Here is an 18,045-nt window from a genome sequence, read left to right as displayed (position 1 = left end):
CGTTCGTTTGTACCCCGATAGGGATGAGGAGAAAAAGAGGGAGAGAGAGAAAGAGAGAAAAAACACAAACGATTCACCATTTAAAAAAAACTACTGTTCATATATATAGCAGCAAGGTTAACAATATTAATTTTGCTTGATTGGGTTGTTATTAATCGAATTCCTTTTTTTTACCTCTTCATCAGTTCGTTTGTGTTACCGAGCGGGGTAGTAAATTTCATTGCTTTGTTGAATGTTAAAAAAGGGCCCACAAAAAAAATGAAGAAAAGGATGTACGCAAAACCGAAGCAAGGAATCGTCGAAGTTTCGAAACACGCAAAATAACGTGCGACATGTGTGTGTGTGTGTGTGTGTGTGTGTGTGTGTGTGTGTGTGTGTGTGTGTGTGTGTGTGCGTAACGTTCGTTAGCAAAGCGTGACAAACCATGCGTCTCCATTGAGTAATTCGTGTGGCGACGGAGACCTCACAACCATTCCCATAGCTTACCCGTAGCGTGCCTGGGGAAGAAAAAAAAATCATACACACACACTCACACCAATTGGTGGGTTCTTCAATTCCAAATAAAAAGGACCCATGGCTCGGAATAGTGTTTCGGTACCAGGACCTCACCGACATGGAATGGAAAGCAAGCTTAGTTATTCTCTTTTTTTTACACCGAAAGGACGAAAGAAGACAGCCCCCGTTCCATGGTTTGGTTCGGTACTAATACACTAGCGCGTGCAACACAGACCCGTACAGAACCCCAGCCCGTCTAAACGGGGAGCGTTTTGAAACATTCTTTCCGTTGCGACTTTCAGTCACCGTTTGTCGCTGGTCAGGCAAAGATCGTGTAAGTTGCACCGTTGGACGGCCGGAGCAAGAGGCGTGAGTGAGCCAGTGTTTGTTTGTGAGATGTGAGACGGGAGTTGGTTGTTTTTTTTGCTTTGTTTCCTCGCTGTTGTGTGTTCCCAAGTTCGCTGCATAAATACACACACGACGAGTGAGAAAAATGGTTCACAAAGCATTGTAAGCAGCAGCAGTGAGCGTTCTGGTTTTGTTGTGATTTCTGTCTACGGATGAGATCATCATACTGTGGCGGTGTGGCCAGTGTTTCGTGTTGTGTGTGTGGTTGTGTTTTAATGGGAACTTTCCATAATTTATGAAATATATTTTTCTAGAATGATTTACGACATTTTAAGTGAAGGAAATATTTAAAAAATAGTTTAATTTTTTGATCAAAATTAAAACAAAAATAAAACATTAACATGTGTAACGTATCGAATGTTTTGTGGCTGAAACCATTGATACCTTCTGCGCTACTCCCTGCGATGGGATTCGAGCGAAACGATTGTGGTGTGGTGAATTATTAATGATTCCCGTTGCGACATTCGGCACGTGCGGCACGGAAAGGAGCAGAACACGAAAAACAGTGGAGCGGTCTGTCAAATTGTCCACCAGCCCAAGGAGGGTTGGAAGCCTGACACCCCCAAAAAGGGGGTGATTCGTTCACTGGTTGCTTTCCCCATAATAACGGTGTGCGTGTGATCCTGCTGGAACTTGAGGCCATCGAACTGATGGCGCCTCAAACACGTGGTAATGTGTGAATCATAGGTAGGGGTGAGTGAAAAAAAAAATACGAACGAGAAACCCAAAAGGAAAGGTGTCGAAAGGTGTACGCGTGTTTGTGACCCAATTCACTGATAGCCTAAAAGCTTGACCTACTGACTAAGGGGGAAGTAGAACAGTGTGGAAAGGGTTTTCAGAAAATGGGCTTTCGTTTCCGAACTTCAAATCTAACCCGGTTGAAGAAAGTGTTGTGACATTTTCAGTTTGAAAAAAAAACGAACTGCAAGTGGAAAGTGGTTTAATGCTTGTAGAAAGAATAACAGAAAAAAAAGAAAATACAATTTCATGCCAACCACAATTGCTTTTTCTAAGAATAGTAGCAGTACGCGTGGAATGTCTTACAAACCTTTTGCAGCTTTGCAGATACTAGGCAGAGCAAAATAAAACCATCCAACATAAAAGACCGAAATGACTTCTTGACCGGTGCGCACACGGGTTTCGGTTTTGCGGAGGTAACATCATGTTAAAAATTTAGTACCACAAACGAACCGTCAAACGTGTGCTAACCATGGCCATAAAACTACTGAAGTTCGTAAAGCTTTATTTCGGTTTAATTTTTCTTTTTTTTTTGGTTGGATGACCTTTCCGTTGGCCATTTTCAAATTTTACACAGGACGAGTGACGTAAATAATCCTTCAAAATATTTTTCTCTCACTCTCTCGTCAGGAGTTTTAAGCTAAAAGACCTTTGAAAGTTGTTGAAAGGAAACAAAACACATAAAAAAACAAAACCATGAAAGGAGCTTTGATCGATGCTGGTGAATTTTGGGATGATGCCTGTCTTGTTCAGTTTCCCCAGTAAACTGTTGACGACTCAGCTACTCAACAACCTGAGACTGGTCTGTCATCGTTGTGGCAGAGTGGTGTAAAGTTTCTCGAAGCTGGTTTTGCTGGAGTAGAACTTTTAAATCACCCAGTCAGTGGTATGACTCTTCCGCACAGCTTGTGGTACTGTTGGGAAGAATAAAATTCCCAACTGTTGATGTAGCGTACATCACTGCTGTTCGGCTTCCTGGAAGGCAATCCGACCAATCTCGGGTTCTCGCCAGACTATAGCGTCGTGCATGCTGCATTCCGTCCAGTAAAGCAGTGTGCAATGCAGGTATCAGTATACATACGGTACCGTAAATCTGTGATCGAAAGTTTACGATGCGAGACAGCGAAACGAAGCGACGGCATCGGGAACTGGTCAATAAATTGCGATAAGATACCGTCGCCGGCAAGTCCGGATCGGATGAGGCCAGCTGTTGATTTTTATAGTTGTTTTAACCAGTGCATAAAAATCACCTTGGGAAGGGCATAAATTGCACCGTTGTTCATTTAATAATTCATGCAGACGGTTGCACTATCAATTAGGTGGATAAAGGACATTGCCTGCTCGTTATGCTGTTATGCTCCTTTGTGATGAATGGTAGAAATCTGATAGAACTCGTACGTGAATAGTTTAAAGGGGACATTTATTGCAATGCGTTTATAAATAATTTATCTATTTGTTTTCATTTTTCGAAGCAATTATTCTTTATTGTTTACAAGAAAAACTTCCTCAAATATAACAACTATACACATTCTATTCTTTTTGACGGAAAAATATACACATGAATGAGTCTTTTACGATCTTTAAACGATCTAAATATGACCTTTTTGCAGAAGTTTCCCAGAAGTCATGTAAAAAGCGGCTTTTTTATCAAAACCCAGAAGAGTTTTGTCAAATGTTATCGGAACCTTAAACTCCAAATATATTTAAAGAATGAATATATTAAACCAGTGCTTGTTAAGCGAAAATTTTAAATTTTAAATCACAAAGTTCTGAGCTTTTAAAAAATAAAAAAAATGTTGAACTACAGAATTGATCAGTATTTTATTCATCAAAAAAGGTTAAATCAAAAATAAAAATAAATAAAATAAAATATATAAATAAAATGAACACTTAAAACTACTGTCTACAAAGGAATTGGTAATATATTGGTAAAATTGGTAAATTGGTTTCAAGGTTTTCGAGAAATTCAACGAAAAGCCATAAGCAACCTTATCCCATATGGATGCACTAACTCTTTGGGTCACCAGGTATTCATTAAACATTAGGCTTCTAGAAAATTTGATAACAAAAATCGATTTTTAGCATGCCTGCTGTACATCTTCTTTCTCACTTTAAAAAATAGGACAAAATCCCACTTTAAAATTACGACATGACTAATTTTTTCTAGCATTCTTATCCATCTCTTCCTCTCTCACTCATACACCCATCAAATGCTTGTTGTGTTTGTCATGATCTTACCTGCCACTCCTTTCCCCGAGATTCCCCCCTTTTGGTAGCTTAGCAAAGACGTACTCCAAAACAGATCAAATAATTGATAAGCTCAAAAAAGCAAACGCATCGTGTACTCGCGAGACCGTACGACGGCAAACGGTACCTGCACGTTGGACGATCACGCACGGATACGACCGTTGGTGCGTTGGTCATAAGTTTAATGGATGAAAGATAATAAACGAGTGGAATGGGTCGTAGTAAAACAGCAACCACGACCGTGGTACGGTGCTGTCCCAAACAAGGGGAAGTTTCGTTTTTTGTTTTGGATTTGATCTACCCGCACCTTTACCGTTTCGTGCGGTTTCATTCGAGCTGAGCAAAATACACCATCACTTGACTCAATTCACTTGGTTCCCGGGTAATTGATGGCTCATCAAGTAAAGTTTAACCTTTCACAAACCACAGAAAGTAATAAGTGGTGCCAGTTTCGGACTCGACTTACTGCCGGTGGCACTTATCCATCGTGGTGGCGTGGTGAAGTTGACGGTAAAAACTACCAAATCAAGTAGGCAAATAAAGTGGGCCGAGTGGAATGACCCCGAATAGATGAGAATGGATTGATAAGTGTGATGAAAATGTTTCCAAGGTTAGTTTAAAATACTTAAAGAAAAACAATGAAGCAAACAAAAATGAGAAGGCACTTTTCCTTTTGTGATGCAAATGATAATGAATATTAGGTGTACAAGTAAGTTTCTTTCATTTTGGTCCCATAATTGGATTTTTAATTTTATGGTTTAATGTGTAACAAAAATGGGTTATGGTTAAAAAGTTATTGAGTTTTATACAGTGAATTTTTCAAGACCAACCTTTAACTGTTTTACTGTAAGACAAATTATGAACTTCACTCCGAAACAAAATCTTATTTCGAATTAGTCTCGATTTATTCTTAACATTTGTACTGTAGATTTCTTGAAGATGCAATGATGCATGTTCTGGTTAGAGCTCTCTACATCTATCAAAACAAGTGGTAGTTGAGTAGTGTCTAGACTGAGCTTTGAGATAAGGAAAATATTCTCAATCTACTGTACTCCAAATAGGTTTTAATTGAAGCATTGATATTTAGCCGAGCATGTTTGAAATTTAAAATTACTGAAGTCTCGTATTATGGCCATTTTTTTCTTTAAATGCTAGCTCTAAACGACACCATTGTCGAAAAAAAAAGATTTCCCACTAAAAAGCCGAATGCAAAGATTGACTTTCTGCGAAAGAATATCTGCAAGAGAGTGTCGCTTAAGGTTCATCTCTGAGGTTGTCGTATGTTGTTATGCCTTCGAGATTTTCATATATTCTACTTCATGTGTTTACTGAAGGAAACATCAAATTCAGCTTAATTTTTCTTCATATAAAAAAAAATAGATGTAACGCTTCTCGGAGCATATCAATAACCAACAAATATGATGCATGAGAGTTGATTTTTTTTTTTTTTTTTTTTTTTTTTTTTTTTTTTGCTCGGTTAGAACGGCCTGGCCGTATCAAGACTTATTTTACCACGTAGCAGGATAGTCAGTCCATGCTACGGGAGACGGTCCGGATGGGATTTGAACCCGGTCCCTGCCGTGTGGACGGGCGCCGTTTTTCACATGCACCACCGGGCCGCCCCGAGAGTTGAAATTCTAATGTCAGTCAATTTATACTGTAAAACTGTTCAACTTACCTTTAGACTGAATGTTATTCAAAATTCAAACTGAATGAAATTAGAGTAACTTCTACATCCGGTCTCAAATTGCAAAATAAAACAACCGGATGGAGGTTTTTGTTTTAAAGATTTATTTCCTTATGCAAAACGCCGCGCGGATGATAGGCAACGTGCCAAATCAACAAACTACCATCAAAATATGACGCGCTTACAACGCTCGATTATGTGATTGATCCATTGTCGGTTCCTGTTGATGGGTTACGAACGACAGCAGCACCGTCAGCCGGTGTGCAGTCAGTCTGGTAACGCTTCGAAATTCGCCGTTCACGCCCGGCAAAGGTGATACACTTTCTTTCCACTCATTTTGGAGGTTTTATTTTTAGTTGCCCTTGCGTCTCATACAACCGTACTGTAGCGTTTGTCCTACTGTCCGCATACAGCTACCCCTGTCGGTTCGAAATTTTCTTTCCATTTGGTTGTTGTTTTGTTTTTCCCCCAAGTTCGGCTTCATCTTTGTACAGTTGAGCACAAAACTGGCTCCCGAAGTATAAACCATCAGTTTCCATCAGTTTTTCCATTCCATCTTTCTTTTTCCCCCCTTTCGCGGTGCCTTTCAGCTGTAGTTCGTTTTGTCCTAATCCATCATCGAGGTCAAAGGAATTTTGCGAGCCGACAACGTGCACGATGACGCTGTGACACCTCCCTTCGGTATGGATCGGTTTTTAGTTTTATGAAATGTACGGCGTTTTTTTTTGTCGTTTTTTGCTGAACGCTAACGTTGAGTGTCTCCACGCGGCCACAAAAGTATGCCGGCACGCAAGGTAACACACCCAGTATGGGTCGAGAGATTTTTTTGTTTTTGGTACGGGACCGCAATCTCTCAGTGCATGGTGTGATGAGTATGACGTCATACTACGGCACTCACTTGTAACGGTTGACCAAGAAGTTTTGGGAATGCGCTAGAATTATGTTTCCCCCCCGTTTCTATTGGCCCTCAGACAGAGAATGTCACCCCATCGATGGGTTGTTTATGGCTGTTTGTGAGCTGCACCATGTGCTTTGTATGTTTCTTTTTTCGCTCCCCAAATCGAAGGTCAACGTCGACCGGGATACACCGGGTTGGGAATGTTTGTATCGTACCAAGGTTCAGAAATTACTCTGCAGTCTGTCACTTTAGTTTTTGTTTGAAGAGAAGAAAAGTTTTTTACCCTTCACGATGGTGGCGCGCTCGAAAAGCTAGACAAAGTTTTCCGCCTCATTACAACTGGTACTGAAGTGAAGAAGACAAACATTTGTGTTTGTTGTTTTTCTTTGCCGTTTAAAAAAGAATCATAAAGGAACCGTTTGCTCCAGTGGTTGATATGCGTGAGAAAAGCAACATTTGCTGCTCATCAATAAGTCACGGTTCAGGTAATGAAATATACAAATCGCATCACTTCGGGGTTTTTGGATTTCCCACAACCCCAAGCGTGTACCTGCTGGTACATGCAATCGAACGATATTGGTTTTACGAACGATAAAACTGGTACCTAGTTGTCGATGAATATTTAAATGTGGGAACATTCCTGACACAATGGTGTGGCACTCGGAACGAACGTGTTGCACTTTTTAACCCTCACGCAAAGAAGGCATCGGATTTGTTACGGAGAGTTTCTTTTTTTTTTTGGATGTTGGCGCCCAGTGATTCTACTACATGGAGGCGCCCAGTGATTCTTCTACATGGAGGCGCCCAGTGATTCTTCTACATGGAGGCGCCCAGTACTTCTTGTTATTGGGTACGTACGGATGAGGATGAAACAACCCGGGGAAAATCATTATGTCCTTGAGTTGAGAAAATAAATTTACTATCTGCTTTCCGGCAGCTTTCCGTACGTCCATCCACAAGAAGCAATGATAAAGATACGGTAAAATGTATGAACAATTCTTCACCAGTCCTTTTATTCCCCTCCAGTACAGTCCTGTACAAAATGGTTTCAACAGGTGGGTTTATTGCTTTATTATTACTGTAGATAGCCAGAAAAAAATACACTAAACAAAGCATCCTCACACTAACTCGCGGTGGGTGTTGAGTGGATTATTCAGTGTCAACCACAGGCGCCGGATAATGAAGTCATTCTTATTGGAGTCTTTGGGTTTTTTTTTACTCGGGAAAATTCCTCTACACGCCCCATTTCTAACCTGTTCGTTATCTATGCTTGACATTTTATGTTGTTTTTTTTTCTTCTCTAAATTTTTGGCGAAGCAACTCGAACACTAACGAAGAAAAGAAAAAAGGGGGACTGAATCGACCTTCAACTAAAGTGTAACCGTAGAGCCGTTGTTTAGATAAAAATTATAAACTGTGATAATCCGAAGGCGTTAGCACGCCCGGGCTACACAAAAAAGGGGACGAGGGTGATATACACCCAATTGAATAAATAACTTCACCGTTTGTTGCTTTAAATGCAAGAAAAGGATAACGTGTTGGTGTTTGGTTTCCTTCCCTCTTTGTGCGCCTCTTACGATAAGGATGACATAGAGAGTGCAACCATCCCGTGCCCGTGCTGATTAGGGTCATCGAATGATATGCGATATGCGAGTGCCCAAAGGAAAACCCCCCAAAAAAAAGGTTGTACCCCTTAAACGAAACGGAACGAAACACCGTGTTTGTGTTAGAAAGTGCTGGTGAAGCGAGAGAGAAAGAGTGGAAAAAAGGAAACTCAAGTGTTATTTGTATCACACCGAAAAGGAAGTTTGTGTGCTCGTTTGTAAAGCATATCTCTTACATTTTTAGGCACCCGGAATAAAGTCGCTGCTTCGTGCTAAGTGTTTCTGTTCGTGAGTGTGTGTTTTGTGTGAACGTGTGAATAGTGAAGTGGTAAGCCACCGGAAGGTCCCACTCTGTTGCTTCGGATCGTAAATCGTGTAGCCACTTGTGCCAGCCAGCTTCTTAGACGGTAACGGTTTCGTATCGGTGTGAGTGTGTGTATATCAGTGCCACATGTGTACGTGATTGTGTGTGCGTGTGTGTGTGTGTTGGTCAACGGTTTCCGTTTCATGGAACGTTAGTATGGATTTAATATCGCTTCCACCCTGCTCGCGGCGCTTGGAACTGACGACGATGGTGAACGAGCAACCGATGGCACTGTCGCCTGCGTCCACCTCGGCGATTAAGATCTCGACGACATTTTTAAAGGTACGCGCGCTTTGCCCTAGCCCTACATAACTTTTCCCGCTTCACAGTCCCGTTGAAGCGATCTTTGATACCGTGTAGTGGAGAAGTTTCTTAACGCTCGGTTGCTTTTATGTAGTGAAAAGGAAATATCGATGGTAATGTTTTGTTTGCGTTTTAACCTCGTGTTGTTTCGGGTGGCCCTGTTGAAAAAAATGTAACGAAAAAAAAGAATGAAAACGCTTTTGGCTTGTAGCAAACCCAATTATTGAGATCGCTTCGATTGTTTTTGTGTGTGGGTTAAAATATGGAAACTTTCTGCTTCAGATATCTTAGAAATATCTAATTGCTTACATTCATGACTTTCTTGACTTTATGTTATGATGATGGATTTAGTTCCCTGTTGTTTAGTTTAATGATTCGAGTTTGGCCTTTTCCACATGTTTAAATACGACTTTAAATGTTGTAAAATTTTATTTAAAAGATGTTGAGCGCTTTAAATGGTTTAATCCTTTAAATCAAATTATAAAATAACTAGCTTACCCGGCAAACCTAGCTTTGCCCTTAAACATGCGTTTTGTAATTAAACTTTTCTAGCAAACAGTTTGAATGTTCCATTTTGATGCATTTGGTGATTAGAGAAAATCGTTGATTAATTGAAATTTTTAAATTACCTTTTATCATTCTTGATCAAAATGATATTCCTAATAAAAGCAATTTCTTCTTCTTCTATTGTGGTACTTCTTCTCCTTTTCTGGCACTTTAGGAGGTAATTATGGCTTTCCTTGACGATTGGGATTTAATACCATGTGTACCTACTTTGATAGATTTATTCGTTGGAATTTCAACATTATTCGTGTTGAAAATATTGGCCATGTCTGCTTGATGTGCTAATAAATGCCAAAACCCCCGTAGAAAAAAAAGGAAAAAAATCCATAATATTGGCCAGAGGTCACCTAGCGAAATGAAAAGTAGCGGTAAACCTATTCTCATACCTAACGAATGTTCAGCGAAAATTTCATACAAATCGGTGCGGCCGTTTAAGAGGAGTTTGCACACTAACACCGTGACACGAGAACTTTATATAAATGGTTTACACATCTGATAAAAAGGTACATCATCCTTGTTGATTTCATTTGTACTGATTAATGCTTGATTAATTCATTGAATAGTTAGAACAAAAAACACCTTTACCAAACGCATCGTTTTCTGCAAACCCACAATGCACCACTTGAAAGGCACAATTAAACGCCTAACCAGACAATGATGGCGCTCATTTTGAACGCATGCGGTAGAGTTGATAATGATAATGGTTTGGCACATCCAATCGAATACCCACAGTTACCTGCAGCCATTCGTGGCTGTTATTGTTGATTGATTGCTGATGCAAATATTATTTACCGTTCAATCAATGGGAAGCGGAAGAAAATACCAGCAAGATAAAGACATCAGCCGCGTACGACTGATGAGGCATCATTCCATCACATTATTAGATTTCCTTAAATGCATTGTGCATCTCCCAACGGTTTCGCCGTTTCAATAGGCGAAACAGTTCGTGCATTAAATTGCACACAGACACACACACACCGCTTGCAGCTTGCATCGTGCCATTGGCACATCGAAAACATCATGATTGTCATCATCATCATCGCCTCATCAGAGTGAACGAGAAGGCACGAATGTGGGTAGGTTTGTTTTAGCAGGAAAACAATAATTTCCCAATGTACCGCTCCATTAGACGGGAAAGACGGGATGCATTGTCCTTTGTTGTCGTTGTCGTTGAAGCGTGCTATTTCTTGTGCATCCTTTTGGAATGGCACTACCCCGCTCGAAATTTCCCCCCGTCTGATCCCTTTCAAGCCTTTTTGGGTCCACGAAAGGGAAACGAAACACATCGAAGCATTAGCAGCCATTGAACAGGTTGCAATTCACCCTGGCGCCATGCAGTGTGTGATGGTTCCATGCGGCACGCAAACCACTCTGCAGCTGGGTTTTGATAAAACTGGCAAAACTCTAACTGGTTAGTTGCGTGTGCCGCCCGGTACTGTGCGCCCCTTTTCTTTTGCTGCTACCAAATGCAGCTTCATTCGCGCGCAAAGTGAATTTGATAACAGCTTGGGAAGCGGAATTACCTTGCGGAAAGGGATAGCACCATCGCACGAACCGCCGGTGCTTGCTAAGAACGCTGACGCCAAGAATGTTGACGCCATCGGTTTGTGTAGCATCAGCCTGTAGCGTACCCCCCACCAGGGGCGAATTGGAGCAGGTTATTGGGGGTGAAATCGCTACAACAGTTTAATACGTCAGATTTGTCGACTTTCCTTCGAGGTCTTGAACTCGATCTGCTCTTTGCATCCGGGTTTGCCGACCGACCTTCTAATCTAATCCTTCGATACAATCTGCTTCCAGACGCCTGTCAAGACGGACCAGGAAATACTCCAGAACTCCATGCTCGAGGACGACCCAAATTCCAACACAATACTGGCGAGCACCGATCTGACCGAAGACAACGGTGCGAATCATCTGGCGAAGCGGCCACGATGGGGCCCACGCCACAAAGGAGCACAGGAGCTAGCGAAGCTGTACAGTAACGGTAGGCAAAGCGTTGAATGTGGTTTGTTTTTGCTTTGATAATTGAGAACGGTGCACAAGACCGAGGGTACGGGTGTTGTGCGCGGGGGTTTTTGTTCGGGCCCGCGGACGTATCAGTTGCAGCAACAGAAGAAGATGGCTTAATTATGCGCTGCATCTAGTGTGGTTTGGTGTGTGCGCCTCCAGTCGTTCGTTGTACACCGATTGTGTTGCACCGATAAGATGCCAAGAGTGAGCGCACAAGACACAAGAGCTAACGGGTGCGTTGTCTATCGTTAGACGGTCGGAAGTCACAACATATGGGATGAACATATTTTAATGCCACCGGGCCAAGCACAACTGTCATTTCGTCGCGGGTTTGCGCTCGACTGCCGTTGGGGGGGGGGGGGGGGGGCTGACAGGATGGTATTTGGGTGGGCTTTGAGGGTGATTTAATCACTGTCCACACAGCGTACGAGCTGTGCTGACGATTAGTGCTGGTTAGTGAGGTTATTAAATTGTCAGGGGCACGGGATTTGTTGCGTGAGTGTTGGAAAGTACTTTGTGAAATGATAATCACACCTAATGGGTTTTTGCAAAAGATTTGTAGAACGGGTAAAGAGGTGATAGTGGGATACTTGGAATAAAGGAAAGAAAAATATGTTACGAAATTGATTCAGTGATGTAATATAAAATATCAAAATAAGCTCTTTTGATATCGCCTTTTATAAAGAACTATACTTTTTTGCGTCCAATGAAGTTCTTGTAGTTCAAGACTTTGTAAATATACATATGTAACATATTACAGCATTCTTAAAATAAAAACATAATTCGAAATATTATTTAACAAATCGGATTCCGGTATTTTTAGAAGACCGCTCCAGAAGTGTGCTCCAAACGTGACCAACCAGGCGCCTCCATTATGTTAAGTTTTTTCGTAATTTCTTATAACCATTGCAGTGGTGATGGTTTCAGAAATGTATGTTAAATGTATTTGATGTGTATTGAATCTACATCGTATCGCAGATAACAAACTTTCAACATTAATTTTTTTCTGAAATTTTGGTCAAAGGTTTCTTCAACAATCGTTTTATAAAACTTTATACGTCCACCATTTTTTATGATCGGGCTTGGGCTAATACTAGTTTTGAGTATTTTAATAAAGCTTTTTTTCTAAAGCTTGATGTTCGATGAAACATCAAAGAAAATGGCTATTTTGTGGATTTATAGTTTCTGAAAACAATCCATCAAATTTACGCAAAGCAATGAAATTGATTGTGGAATTAAAAGAAAATATTTTTGGCATCTTCGACTTCAGCAGACCATTGCAATGGTGCCAACAGCAGTTTGTCGAACGTAACATGATAGCTAACTGTTTGTTGCTTCACTAGCGAGGTTATACCGAACAGTTGCACTTTCTCCACCATACTGTTGCTGTCCCTATGAGACAATTGCATAATTTCTTTCCATTCTTGAAGTTGTTCACAAGAAAAAGAAAAAAAAAAACAAAACCTTGAGACGGCCAAGGATGTTCGATTGTTCGACCATTTCTTTCCGTTTCATGTTGGCACCGAACTGTGACAAAAAAAAATCAAAGCAAAAAAATAAATAGGTTTGTACGGATAAGGTCAACCGGTTTCGTCCTGGTATTGGAAGCTTTCAAATGACGATCACAATAAATGCTCCATTTGCCATCGTACGGTACTTGAAAAAATGCTTCGCAAAAGGTGTATGCCTCTATAAATATGTTCACTTGTTGTTGTTGCTGTTGTTTTCCCGCACGGAAAAGGGGGTCAAAAAAGGTGAACAAAGGGAAACAAAATGTCGGATATATTTAGAACAGTGGAGAGGGATTTTTTTTTGAGTATAATAATTATAAAAGCACTCACTGTGTGTGTTCTCCTTGCGCCAATATACACTTTTTGCTTGGTGATATTTGTTGAATGAGGGTAGCAGGGGGCTCTTTTGGCTCTTGGTAGCTTTCTGTTGCCTTTCTGCTTTTGCCCCTCTATATTAGCACTGTTGTGAATCCCACGATAGGGAACATTAGCGTTCGGAACACCCGAACGGAAAGCCATTGGAACCGGATGTATTGTACCGGCGGTCCCGTTGCGAGCACAATCTAACAACCTCCCACTTTTGATCCTTCATCCTTCGAGACGGTTCGAAACATCGGCGCTATACTCGGCTGAAAGAGAAGTGGGCTCCATCAAGACACACACATACGCAAGCACAGCGAAGGAACTCGCGGCCAGCATTGTTCGCGTGGCTGCAACATAAATAGTTCCAGCACAGGCGATCGCCATCGGTCAGAAGCCTTGTTTTGGTTGAATGGTTTCGCTACAGGTTCCACTGTTGCCGATTGGGTATGTTAGCTTCATCGTCGCCCGGACGGACGGTGACGCCTGGTCATTAGCCGGTGCCGAAAGATTGTTTTATGTAAATGAGATTTGACTGTTGATATTTACCCTTGCGGGCCGTTCTTTAACTTCCTTCCGCTTGGCACTCGAGCACCAGTGGTTCCATTTGGCACTGTTTGTTTCTTTCGGTCGGGCAGGTACGTCTGTACGTACGCCGTTGATGATACCGACGGTACAGGTGGTATTTAAGCAAGCACCTTGTGCCGCTAACACTAATGGGGCATGCTTAGTCGGTCACGGGATTTGCGGTTAGCATAAATTGATTGGAGATTACTGCGAAATTGGCCGTAGAAAGACGGCGTAGTGCTGCTTGCCATGGAACGTCACTGACGATCGATGGATTTTTGAAATTATATTTTTGTTGTGAAATGTGCTTTCATCGATCAATATGGTGCCAGGGGAAACACTAATGCTATTTGATGTGTGATTTTTATCTTTTTGAAAAGATGTGATTTAAAAAGTTTATATGCAATTGATGACTACCAACTTATAAGAACTTGTTTACGAACTTGTTTGTGAAAAATAGGGAAACACTCTTTTCAGTGAGTTTAATAGAGTTTAGCATTCGAATCTTTTTTTTTATTTAATTTTTAAATCACGCTTTTCTCTCGCTCACTCTCTCTCACAATTCGCGATGATTGATGACATTTTTATCAGTAATTTTAAAAACCTTGAGCCTAATAAAGATGTTCGATATTACGACCATATCTTTTCGTTTCAATTTGCTCACTGACTCTGCTGTGCTTCAAATCACTCACTATCTGTGAAGAGTGGTTACTCATTTTTTGTTTGTTTCAAATCACTCGCTCCCCTGACTAGAGACTCATACCGTACGCTAAACTGTAAATCCAAAATCTAATCGCTTTAATCTAGGGATTAAAAAACAAACAGAGCAACAAAACACTTATTCTCACTCATTCTTATTCAGTCATTACGATCCCATAATAGTGAGTAGCTTGTCGTGATAAAGCAAGTGACTTAACACAAAAAAAAGTATCGCGAAGAGTTTACGCAAAGAATGAAACATTAGTCATCGCAGAGAGTGAGTGAGTTGAAACGCAAAGGAGTAATGTGTAGTTTAAAGAACAGAATTACTTCGTACTGAGATGAATACGTACATTCATTTGCAGCATTCAACTGACTCATTTATTCTTATTCATTAAGCAGATATCCAGTCGAAAAGTTAAATTTTAAACTAAATTTCAGTGCGAAAGAGTCATTTCTTAACAAAACCACATTCAAAGGAATCAATAATTTACTCATTTTTAATAGGCAGATTTCCACTGAAAAAGTTAAATTTTGAACAAAATTTCCCTGCAAAATATCCATTTCTTAACGAAACCACAAAGCAACGAAATGAAGCTCAAGAATAAAAATGAGTTTTACTCAGAATTAACCGCATGCAAAACCGCAATGGACATGCTGTAAAGAAGATAGAACGACGAGAAATGAACTGATATTATCACTTTATGACCCTTTCGGAAAACCCATAATTGACATTTCGTTGCGGTTTGATGTAATTATCTTCACTCGAGCAAACACAACGACCTTTAATCTTTTTCGTGTCTCTGGTTAAGGCGTGAGACAATAAATTTTGCGGTTAGAAAGGAAAACCTACGTTGTCCAGTGGGTAGTGGGTAGTTGGAACCAAAAATGTTTGACCTTTGTTTTATTCTGTGAAGTTATAAATTAATTATGTGGTGATCTTTTTAATTTACTCGTCTTTTTTCTCATTTACAGGAAAACGTACTCAGGAACTTGTTTGCGTTTATATCTGCATCTCGCTGATGGTGCTAAATCTTGCCCTCATACTAAGACACTTTCGATTCGAGCGCATCAGCAACGTCGTGGTTGCGGCCATCTTTGGCATACTGACGGCAGACTTCGGTTCCGGGCTGGTACATTGGGGAGCCGACACTTGGGGGTCCGTCGATTTGCCCATCGTTGGTAAGGTACGTTGCTTTGGTGGATTGTGCAGGTTATGGTTCACTAGTACTAGTGCGATAAGCTCACTGTTTGTCTTTTCGTTCCACTCCAACTGGCAGAACTTTCTACGACCATTCCGCGAGCATCACATTGATCCGACCTCGATTACGCGGCATGACTTCATCGAAACGAATGGGGACAACTTTATGGTCGCACTACCGATTCTTGGCAAGCTGGCGTGGAACTTTTTCACCAGAACGAACGCGGAAATACAGCAGGACTACGCTATCAGCGCGTACCTTTTCCTCTGTTCGATCTTTATCGCTATGACGAATCAGGTAAGCAGCTGCACCCGCACTTAAGCACACTGCGTGAAGTAGTGGCGGTACAGAATTTGACATTCGAGCGCTGATGTTTACTTTGTGCTTTTGCCAGATTCACAAATGGTCCCACACTTACTGGGGTCTACCGAGGTGGGTACTGTTTCTGCAGAATCATCACATCATCCTGCCAAGACGCCATCATCGTATTCATCACGTTGCGCCACACGAAACGTACTTTTGCATCACAACCGGATGGCTGAACTGGCCGCTGGAAAAGATAAAGTAATTGCATTTATCAGCGACCAAAGCTGGTTTATTTGAGTGAATTAAACTTTTTGATTTTTCTTTCTCGTTCTCTATCACAGATTCTGGTCGACGCTGGAGGCAATCATCGAGCTATCGACCGGCCATAAACCTCGAGCGGATGATTTAAAGTGGGCCCAAAAGCTTGCTTGATCCTGTCGCATCGTTGCATCCATTTTGGACCAACCGCCATTAACAGGACCGTATCGCGTGATAGCGAAAGCTTTGAGTTAGATCAAGGATACCAAGCGCACGGATTCATACAAACAAAACTAGCAATATCGCATTTTGTGTAACAAAACAAACAATAATATTGCACTTTAGGGTTGTAAAAAGGACCGCGAGAGAGAGAGAGAGAGAGAGAGAGAGAGAGAGAAAGAGTGCTTCTGTGCTGCTTGTCACTCGCACACAATGATAACAAGCGTTTCGGAAATATTTTAAACGAGCGGGTTGAAACAATTTTGATACTTTATACGTACGCAAATCGGTCGTCAGTTAGAGGCAATGAGCAATGCAACAATAATAATGAAAACTTTAAATAAAATTTCGTATCCCGGATCAACTTATGGCATAATGTTTTAAAGATGGGTTTTGGGTGAAACATAAGAGCGTTATATTTGAACATTTGAGCATCGAACATGCCTAGGCCTCAGGTTAATAATAATACTTAAATGAAAATAAATGCTTTGGAAGGTGCAATGATCGTCAAAAAGTGCGTCCTTATGTGCACAATATAATAGAAAAATAATGAATTTGTTTTTTGTAAAGCTTCTTATATAATATAATTTTAGCAAATTGCTTCAATTTTTGATCTACCTGTTTTTTTATAAGTTTTATTGAAACTGATGAATAGCTTCTTTCTTCGATGAATCATTTTCTTTTTCAATGTTTCTTCTTTCCAACACTTCTTAACAGAGATTGTTAGGATTACTGTAAAAGGTTGTTTTTCCTTTGCTTTGTTCAAATTTAAACGTATGTAAGTTAAGGTTTGTGGTAAAACAAACATGTATACGAAGAAGTATGTTCTGTTTCAAACTCTTGTTCTTGTTAATTGAAGCAATTTTTTATCACACCTGATGCCTGCTTGCAACTAAGCACAAAAGCTAGCAACAAATCCACTAGTTCAACAAACCAACGCATAAGAAACAGTTAAAGTAAAATAAAAAAAAGAATCATTATTACACAAGAACACCTACATTACCTGCAGAAAAAGGAAAAACCATTAATTTTTGCACTAGCAATAAGACCCAACCGTACAATCACGTTTGTCGAATGTATTATACCGGCATGAAGCGAGTGAAACGTTCGGGGAACAATAAACACACTGTGCTACAATTTTTAAATGTGTAAGGCTTAGGGATTAGTTTACAAAACACGGTGCAGTGAATTTTTTACATATTATTAAAATGTACCGAAACGAACAAAAACGAAAAGATACACTCAAGACAAAGATATTTGCTGTAGCTTTAGGCAATGCAAAAAAAAAACCTAGACACTAAGAAGTTAGAACAGAAATAGGATGGATGCGAAGGGTAGCTTTTTAATGCTGAGAAAGGTGATGAGAAAACTTAGATTTGTATTGTAGCTTGTATGTAAAATGAGAGAGAAAGTAGCAAGAAAAAAAAATCACAAAAAAGACGTTGACATTGAAAAGATGGGAAATAATTTATTTTTTTGGGGTTAAGTTTTGTTACACGTTTTATGGGATGGATTTCAGAATACATCGCTTGTAAGCAAGAATCAAAAACATTGCAAAAACGTATGAAAAATAAAAAAGAGATGCAAAATTTAGAGCGTTTTGGG

General features: G+C 40.4%; 1 protein-coding gene across 3 annotated transcripts; it reads left to right on the top strand.

Annotated features, from left to right (window-relative positions):
* Positions 1-621: 621 nt before the first annotated feature.
* On the top strand, positions 622-18,033 carry LOC125775038 (plasmanylethanolamine desaturase). Of its 3 annotated transcripts, none has more exons than XM_049445473.1 (7): positions 622-829; positions 8,322-8,723; positions 11,109-11,292; positions 15,431-15,642; positions 15,736-15,954; positions 16,052-16,221; positions 16,305-18,033. In XM_049445473.1, exons 2-7 carry the CDS (start codon positions 8,598-8,600, stop codon positions 16,393-16,395), a joined length of 1,002 nt encoding a protein of 333 aa, XP_049301430.1. In that variant the 5' UTR covers positions 622-829; positions 8,322-8,597; the 3' UTR covers positions 16,396-18,033. The 3 variants fall into 3 exon arrangements, with proteins under 3 accessions (XP_049301430.1, XP_049301429.1, XP_049301427.1); XM_049445472.1 differs by having other exon boundaries at positions 622-864; XM_049445470.1 differs by lacking the exon at positions 622-829 and having other exon boundaries at positions 5,327-8,723.
* The last annotated feature ends 12 nt before the right edge of the window (positions 18,034-18,045 follow it).

Source organism: Anopheles funestus, chromosome 2RL (genome assembly GCF_943734845.2).
Source record: "Anopheles funestus chromosome 2RL, idAnoFuneDA-416_04, whole genome shotgun sequence".
NCBI lineage: Eukaryota > Metazoa > Arthropoda > Insecta > Diptera > Culicidae > Anopheles > Anopheles funestus.
This window is presented reverse-complemented; position numbering and strand designations above follow the sequence as displayed.